Here is a 9141-nt window from a genome sequence, read left to right on the forward strand (position 1 = left end):
ATCTAATTACAGCCCCAACCTCAGCAGATCAAATGTAAACCGAGGCACTTCCATGGCAAAAAGCGACATCCGATGCTCCCTCTATGCCTTTGGCTTCTCCAATAGATGGATTAAATTTGGGTGAAACCAGAGAGCAAACTGCACTTTGATTAAAAATATTATTCCCGGATATTTTGTCTCCTTGGATTTTAAATCCACCCCCGTGTCTGAGCACCGAGCCCATCCCATGTCCCGGCACTGGGCACGGACACGGCACCTCTGGAGTGGTGGATTTTACGTGATGAGTGCTATAAACAGGCTCAGATATTCCCAAATAACTTCAAACTCCTCTTGCGAAAGGTCAAATGACTAATAGCTGAGATTGTTCAGCAAGTTTCATCTTCTAAAAAAACCCCTTTGTTTTTCTCCCTGTTCCCATTTAAAAATAGCACTGTAATCCTGAGGTGCTGTTTGTATTTGCCCACTAAGTCCAAAGAGTTGTGAACTTTGAAATGGCCACGAGTTTTCCTATAATATTTGTGGCAAGAAATACAAAGCAGTACGTGATGGAATTGTATTGACAGGCACATGGTCTTGCTTGAAATATCAACCTCAGTTTGCCCAGTTTCACATTTAATAAATCATATTGATTAATCTGATTTATTCTCTTGAGTTCTGCCACTCACCTCCTGCTAGCAGCTGTTTTACAAAGGACCCTGAGAGTGTAGAGCGCAGGTTAGCTACTTTTTGGTGCACATTTATTTTCATATCTAGGCAAACCCATCTATTTTATACTGCGAGTGAGTCATTTGAGTCACCATTGTAGATATGGAAAATATTCCTATGCCAAAAGGGCCAGGGAGCTCAGTCTGCTCCAATGTGGCCTTGGTGGCCCATGACAGAGAGCTATGACTGCTTGAAAACATCACCCAAATCTTTTTTATTTATTAGACTGTTTTTTGAAAGGATAAAAACAGGAGGTAAAGGCAAAAAAAATGGAAATAACCCTCAGATAACCCCGATCAAGCAGCTCCTCTCACGCCGTGCTGACCTCTCACACAGACAAATTGATATTTCTGGATCTGCCTGATGAGCACCCTCACAAAGTGTGGCACCCCTGGGACATGCTCAGACCTTGCAGGGACCAGGCTCTGGGTGTGTTTTCCATGCGGCTGCCATGAGGGAGGGTGGTGAAACCTGGGATCCTACGGGACCCACAGAGGCGCTTTGAGATCCAGCTCAATTCCACGGGAATCTGCCGAGCATCATTCCTGGGGGAGCAAATCACTGCACCAAAAATATCTCTCCCAGTCATTATCAGTCACATTTTTAACCAGACACTGATTTACTGGATTACAGCTCATGGCCAGCAACTCTGGAATATCTTATGCAACCGCAAATATTTGGAAAATTGGAAGTTCCCCGTTGCACAAATCCGTGACTGATCAGGAAGAGCCTTCCAGCTCCCCAGGAGTACAACCACATGTGGGGGCTGGGTTGTGGTCACTCAGCTGGACAGAGCCTGGCCAGGGCCAGCAGTGGACTTGCCATGGGAATTCAGTCACCACCAATGCTGGAAATAAGGACTCCCAAGGAAAAAAAAAGGCTTTTTCTTTTTTAATAAAAATAGTGAGATAAACTGCTAAGAAACAGCTCAAGAAAGCAGGTTTGTTCATTTTTTGCAGTTGTACAGACCATTTATCACAATCCCCCATTTCATACTGGCATCACTGTGGGCTGTGTGAACACCCACATCAGGAAAATTAGGGAAACCAGTGTTGTCTGAACTTTATCAAAATTTTGTAAAACTAAAAGTGTAATTTTTGTTAGTTTAGCAGCTTTTGATATTGCTTGTTCTGGTCTGAATTTGTTATCCATTAAGGATGACAATAAAATCAAAACTCTGGTCTCAGTTTTGATTCTTAAGCCTGTGCCTAATCCCTCTATATTGTGTGTTGTGCTTGAAAATATAGGATTAATCCCAAAATAGGGCTGGTCCCAACCAAGCCTTATTTTCCAATATCTGCCATCTATCAAGTGATAAATTTGACTGTAGGTAGAGACTGAACATCAATCAAATAAAGAATAAAACCTGTGTCCTGATTTATTGTGAGTTATATGGCGCCCTTGGGAGCTGGACATTATTTACAGGAATAACAAGAATATCCACAGGTTACAAGAAAACAAACAGGGATTTTGGAAGGAATTGAAAATCTCATATGTCAGGGGCTGTAGAGTTGTAATTCTCCATAAAGGATCCATGTTCTCTGTGGGATTGAGCCAGGAACATCCCTGCCCCTTCCTTTGGGCAAGGCTGGATGAGATCCCACGTGGATCTTCTGTGTCCCTTGGGGCTGAGAGCTCTGGGTCAAAGGATTGTCCTGCAGGGCTCCTGGGGGTGTTTCACCCCACACAACTCTCCAAGATACATCCCCCATGTCCCCAGCATGGATCCATCTCACCACGGGAGAGATGTGTGACCCCATCCTGTCCTTCCCACCACGCCACCGGTGCTGGTGCCACTGGAGGGTGGGGCATGGAAAAGAGGGCTCTGGGCCACCCCTGCAGCTTCTCACCCCATCCATCTTTCATCCTGCCTTTCTTTACCCTGGCAGCAGATACTTGGATTTAAGGTACTTGGATTTATGTCCCCACCCTGATAATGGAGGCATCTGGGTCTTGGAGAATGAGGGACTTTTATGTCATTAATTAGGACCCATTAGAGCCAAGAGAACTTAAGAACAAGCTCAAGTGCTTGGCCAGATGTGGCTCCTTTGCCAAGTCCAGGTCCTGGAGAGTCCCTTTGACATTAGGGATAAAACTTGAGTGGGTGAGCAGCAGCCCCCCAGGGCTCTGAGCTAACTAAAGGCAAGCAAGAGAGAGAAAACAGAGCTGTAGAAATACAGACATCAATGTCCCCACTTGGGAGTGCAAATAGAAAAAAGGTGTCTGACAGTTTGCTCTTAACCTACAACTGTGACATAAATGTGGCCAAAAAGTATCACCTCAGGGTCATCTCAGACCCTCCCAGATCCTCCACCCTCCCAACAACACAACCCTTCTGTCCACAAAATAAAAGGATTAAATGCCTGCCCATCCTGCTCCTGTACCATGCAGCATTTCAGAGTCAATAACTAACAAGCCCCTGGCTATGAAAGAAGGAAGGACTTGCTTTACAGAGCTCAGAAATATTCTCTGATCCCACTAAAGGCAGTGGTTAATTGTGGGGTGCCAGTTGGAGTGATTGCATCTGCCGTCCCTCAAAGCAGCCGGAATGCTGTCACTCACTTTGAAATGCCCTGCTGCATTCATCAGTCTGGATGGCACAGAGAAGTTATAACCATACAAGCCATATGGAGGATGTAAAGAACAATTAAGTGCTTCCCGAGCAATGGGACTTGATGGGAAAATGTTTCCAGATGCATGTAATCCATACAGCATTTGACCAGCAGGACCGGGGGCTTGTAGGCACTGAGCATTTAAGCCTTCGGCTTTGGCGTTTTTCAGGGAAGACAGTTTGGGCACATCCACCATGAAGTGGGGTAAAAGGTGTGGGTTGGTGGCTCCCAGTTTTTCGTGGCTTGGAAGGAGGAGTGCCTGCTGTCTCAAGAAGCTCGTAGGGCAGATCTTGTAGTAGAGGGGCACGTTGAGGGGGTGCAGGAAGCTCTCGGGGCACGACATGCCCAGGCTGCTCGCAGGCAAGTGAAGCGTGGGAGGGGAGCACGATGGAGAGAGCAGGGGGTTCAGAGGAGAGGGGGTCCCACCACTGGAGGCCACTGGAGAAGAGCTGGAGCTCCCACCTGGAAAGGAAAATAGAAATCATCCAGGCTGGGCTAACTGGTGTCCACAGCCAAGCAATCCTCAGAGAACTCCTGCTCCTGGCTGCTGATGTCCATTCATGAACCCGCTCCAAAGACCAGCTCCTGGAAAATGGGAAGATCTATCCATAAATGGTTATTGCTAGCTAGTATTTGTCTACAAACAATATTTGCATGTGTCTAATCCCATTCCTTGAACTGGGATCATGGTAAATACAGCTCCACACACACCTGGATCCATACCTGGCTGCACGACCAATAACACTCCCCTGCTATACCCACACCATTGCCATTTCAGGTTCCCTATTTTTCATGCAAATTCCAGACAGCTTTTTCCCCTTGGATATAAGAACAAAAAAGCATATTCAGCCTTATGGAGAATTTTTTGTACCTTCCTGCTCACAGGAATTGACTCATTTCACTTGGCTTCCCAAGCAATTTGAAACATTCCCCTGAATGCTATCGGTGTCTCCAGAAATTCAAACTCACAAGTCATGTGAACGTCCTCCTTTCTGGAAGGGATGAATGAACACTTTCAGGATTCGGGAGAAAAGCTATCCCAAGGAGTAAAAATGAAGCAGGGATGGGATGGCTGCTCCGAGGTGGGAATGGTGCTGGGAGCAGCCGGCCCTGGTGCTACACAGATGCTGGTTTCATCTCCCGCCTGCGGAGAGCCAAATGTCTGCTGCACACTCATTACCAAATTCTTCCAGAGGGTTTCCCCCTCCCCCCACTTTATTTTAATTTCTTACCAAAATCACAGGGAAAGGATGTAAGGGAATGTGGATCCATTTGTGCTACTATTTACATTCAATTCCTACCAATACAGCGCCTGGCTGGGATCTGATCTGACTTGACACGCAACCAGCGACCTGAAATCAGCTGTAAAACTGAACCACAGCTGCTGTTATAGCAAATCTTAAAAACACCTTAAAAACACCAAGATTTTGAAGGTGATGCAAATTAATTTCCAAACTCCCAACAAGCAGAGCCTCTCACAGGCCAGCCCTTGATCACAATAATCCAGGAAGGTTTTGTGGCGTGAAGGTCTCACCCTTCCCTGCTGATGTCAGTGGCTGCCTCAGTCCTGACATCAGCAGGGCAGGGTCCCGTCCTCTCTCCATGGACATATCCTGATGTCCTCCAGGGCTCAGGGGCTTTGGGTCATGTAAAATGTGGGATTGAGCTGATATTTGTGTGTGAGGCAGCGAGCGAACCCCTACATGGCTGGATACAGCAGAGCAAAGCAGGGTCAGTATCTGCTGCACCGAGCAATAATATCACACCCCGAGCAATAATCTCACCCAAATTCCACAGCAAGTTTGGGAATGGGGATTGCAGCAGAAATGATGGAGCAGATCAACGAGCAGGTGTTTTCTGCCCTTTCTATTAGTCTTAAAAATAAAAATTCTATGGCAAAATTTTTCTTCAGCATGTGTCGGTCATAATTTCTTTTAATTTACCTCCTGGTTTTAGAGCTTTAGGATTTCAGTTTTATGGCTTTTCTTCAGAAATATATTGTATTAGTAGTAGAACTTCAGGTTTTGTTATATTTATATCAGTCCGGGAATTCTGTCCTGAAGAAAAATACCAAATATATTAAAAAAGAAAAAAAAATCCAAAAATCCCAGGTAGCTCTAATATTATATGTACAATAATATTTTAACGTGTTTAACATTGCTGTTGCTGTTGTTTCATTCCTCATGCAGCTCATCCACCACCTCCTCTCTCCCGGCAAACGGGATCAAAAGGAGCTTTTTGCATAAGATATTTTCTAAAAATAAAATTAATAAAAACCTTATTCATAATACTAATAAAGCTGCTACTACTATCACCACCAATAATGATAATAATTTTAGTTCTCTTTACAACTGATAAACATCTTAATTTCTCCCGAATCTGATTTCTTTGCGCTCTCATTACTACGTTTGCAGAAAATGAATTTTTGCTGTGATTTTTGCAGCATTTCCCGGCAGACCCAGGGGTGACTTGGTGTGTCCCAAAACTTTGAAGAGTTCCTTACGTAAACGAGAATTTAACTCGCGACTTTAAACCCAACTTGGAGGGCTCCAATGTGCAAACGAGCTGTTAGTTTTTCCCCTCCGGCGCTATGAACAATCTGTTTTCAAATATTACATTCTGAAGCCGTTTTTCTGGGAAAGGGCTGTAAAGGAGCCCTTGCTCTTGTCAGGATGAAGAAGAGCATTTTCCCCGAAAATTATTCCTCCTCTTCTCTGCATTTCTGTGCGCCTGTTGCATCCTAAATACCAGATAATTTTATTTTCTGTTGCATAACGCATTTGTCGGCGCAGAAGCTGCCGCTGCAGAAAGCTCGGGCGGTCACCACTACCACGTTTGTAGTTGATATTCCCAACCCGGTTGGAAGCAATTAGTGTAACAGGATCAAAGCCAGAACAACCCGACTCCAAATTAGCCTCCTGCACACTCAGATATTTTTTTTTCTGCCCATCTAACTCTGATTTCAGCCGGGGGCTGGAGCAGCCCGCGCCCTCATCCTGTTCTTCCCGGCTTCTCGCATCCACTTTCACAGGAGTTTTATCCAAACCAACGCGGAATTAACTCCCTCAAAAGCAGGGATTCGTTTTCTGGGCGAGCCTCGTTATCCTTGATGGTTCGAGCCGCCCGAGGGGGCTCCGGGCGTGTGGCCGGGAGCGGCAGCGAGCGGGATTCACTTACCCTGGCTGTCTGCGCCGAAAGCCTTGAAGTCCAGGGCGAGGGGGGGTCTCCACGGGTAGGTCTCCAGGAGCCCGTCCAGGACCCCCCTGCGGGGCGAGAGCGCCTTGAACGCAGCCGCGGGGCCGGCGGGCGCGGGGGGCGGCGGCGGGGCGGCCCCGACCCTTACCTGTTCCTGCCGGGGTCCCGAAAACCTTTGGCGAAGGGATTCCTGTCGATCTTCAGCTTCGTGATCTGCAGGGTGAAATCAGGGGGCCATTGGGGAGAGGGGCGGGCTGGGAGCGGCGGCCGCGGCCGTCGGGGCTCTCCATCGTCCCCGGCTCCCGGTACCGCCATCGGGGCTCTCCATCCTCCCCGGGTCCCGGTACCGCCATCGGGGCTCTCCATCCTCCCCGGGTCCCGGTACCGCCATCGGGGCTCTCCATCCTCCCCGGGTCCCGGTACCGCCATCGGGGCTCTCCATCCCCCCCGGCTCCCGCGTACCTGCTGGTTCTGGTAGGCCGTGACGGTGGTGAACTCGGTCTCCTGGAAGGAGAAGGTCTGCACCCCCTCGGCCGGCAGCGACTGGATCTGCGCTAGATCGAAGCGAGAATCCTGGGCGATAACGTGGACGCGGGGCTTGTACTTGTGCATGGACTGCAGGATGATCTGTGCGGGAGGGACAGGCGGCTGAGCCCCCCGGAGGGAGAAGGGCAGGAAGAAAACCCGAGGCGAGGCTCAGGGAGAACCCAGCCCCGAGCCCCAAGGCAGGAGGGACCGGCCCCCGCCCTCCCGGCGCTGCCCCCGGATGATGCTCCGCGCCCCGGGGCGCTGCTCTGCCCCTGCCCGGCCCCTGGCGGGGCTGCCCCACACCTACGTGCCCCTTGTCGTCCATCTCGTTGTTGGTGAGCTTCACGCGGTCGAAGCTGATGATTTGCCTCATCCAGGTCTCCCCCGAGCAGGGCGAGTCGGGGTGGATGTAGAGGCGCGGGGTGATGCAGGAGTGGTCCGTGTTCCCCGCCACCATCCACTGCGAGCTGTGATAGACGTACCTGGCCCGGGCCGGGCCGCGTCAGGCGCCGGGAGCCCGTCCCCACCTGCCCCCCACACCTACAGATTCTGCAGGTGAGTGCGGGCTCCCCAGCATCCCTGTACGGCCCTCGTGTCCCGCTCGGCTGCAGATCGCGGCCATCAGCGCAGGACGAGTCCCGCGTGGGTGTGGGGGTCCCGCCCGTCCCCCCGTACCTGTACCCGTACCTGTATCGCTTGGAGTCCACGGGCACGACGTCGATGGCGATGTAATATTGCTGCAGCGGCTCCAGCCCCTTCACCTTCACCCGGACCGACGGGAACATCCTCCTGCGGGCACAGGGCACAGGGACAGCGGCTGAGCGAGAGCCAAAAGGGGCTGAGGAACTGGGAACGGGCGTCGGGAGGAAGGAAAATCGAACTCAACGAAAATAGCAGAAAAAGGGGCGAACTAAGTGAAATATCTGGACAGAACAGAGAAACCCGAGGCAATGAAACAAAACAAAACAAAAAAAAAAAAGCCCAAGAAATAACACTGTCCCTCACCAGGAAAAAAATATAAAAAAAAAAAAAAAAAAAAAAAAAAAAAAAAAAAGAAAAGAAAAAAGAAAACCAAAACGGAAAAGCAAAGCCCGAGCGAGGCGGCGGGGGCCGGCCGGTACCTGCCGGCCTTGGTGATGATCATCTCGGTGCCGATGTCGTGGAACCTCCTCCAGAGCTCGGAGCCCTGCAGCTCCACCTGCACCCCGCCCGCCCGGCTCTCGGCACCGGCCTTGGGCCGCTTCTCTGCGGGGAACACAAAGGGCAGGGGGCGGCTCAGGAGGCTGCCGGGGCCGGGGGCCGCCCTCGCTCCCCGCCGTGCCGGGCTCCCTCCGGTACCCACCCGCCTCCGGGGCTCTGCGACCCGGCCGGCAGCCGGGGCCGGGCTCCTCATCGCGACCCTCCGGCACCTTCCTCTTGGCCGAGCGTCCCACCAGGGCTTCCACCGAGAAGGCGTGAGCCCGGGAGCTGAGCGCCATCCCTCCCGGGCTGCCGGGGGTCCCCCCGGGCGGCAGCGGGGCTCAGGCGGGCGGCGGCGGCTCCATCCCGGCCGGCACCCGGCGCCCCTCGCCCGGCACGGCTCCCGTCGGGGGGCAGCGGCCACGGCGAGATCCTCTTGCATCCAACTGAGTCAATAGACGGCTGCAGCCTCCTCTGTTTGTTTTGGAAACTGGTGGGAGCATAAGAAACATTGAGTGACATTTCATGGGAGTAACGGGGGGGGTTGGAGGGGGAGGGAGGGGAGAGCCACAGGGGTGGGGGGGAGAGGGGGAAGAGGAGCCGGCCCCGTCTAGGATCAATAAAAGAGTTACTGTTCTCCATTAAATTGTAAAACTCAAAGAAATTTGACATAATTGCACACTAGGGGCCACTTTTCCAACAAAAGTGCAAATAACGTTTAACCAGAACCAGCGCAAAAGGGAAAAAGAAAAAAAAGGAAAAGAAAGGGGGGAAAAGAGAGAAAGGAGAAAGATTAACAGAAAAGGAGAAAAAAGAGAAAAGGGTAGAAAAAGAAAGAAAAAGGCAGAAAAAGATAAATAAAAAAGGGGGAAAGTAAAAGAGGAATACAAGAGAAGGGAGCCGTGCCCCGCTCTGGCCCCGC

The 9141-nt window shown here is 50.7% G+C and overlaps 1 protein-coding gene across 2 annotated transcripts; it reads right to left on the bottom strand.

The window, feature by feature from the left end:
* Positions 1 to 1408: 1408 nt before the first annotated feature.
* TBX22 (T-box transcription factor 22) lies at positions 1409 to 8709 on the bottom strand. Of its 2 annotated transcripts, none has more exons than XM_030967896.1 (8): positions 8450 to 8709; positions 8162 to 8285; positions 7728 to 7829; positions 7348 to 7522; positions 6975 to 7139; positions 6661 to 6725; positions 6495 to 6580; positions 1409 to 3779 (listed from the first exon to the last, which is right to left on the bottom strand). In XM_030967896.1, exons 2-8 carry the CDS (start codon positions 8182 to 8184, stop codon positions 3184 to 3186), a joined length of 1212 nt encoding a protein of 403 aa, XP_030823756.1. In that variant the 5' UTR covers positions 8185 to 8285; positions 8450 to 8709; the 3' UTR covers positions 1409 to 3183. The 2 variants fall into 2 exon arrangements, with proteins under 2 accessions (XP_030823756.1, XP_030823755.1); XM_030967895.1 differs by having other exon boundaries at positions 8383 to 8657.
* Positions 8710 to 9141: the final 432 nt, after the last annotated feature.

The sequence above is a fragment of the Camarhynchus parvulus genome, chromosome 4A (assembly GCF_901933205.1).
Source record: "Camarhynchus parvulus chromosome 4A, STF_HiC, whole genome shotgun sequence".
NCBI lineage: Eukaryota > Metazoa > Chordata > Aves > Passeriformes > Thraupidae > Camarhynchus > Camarhynchus parvulus.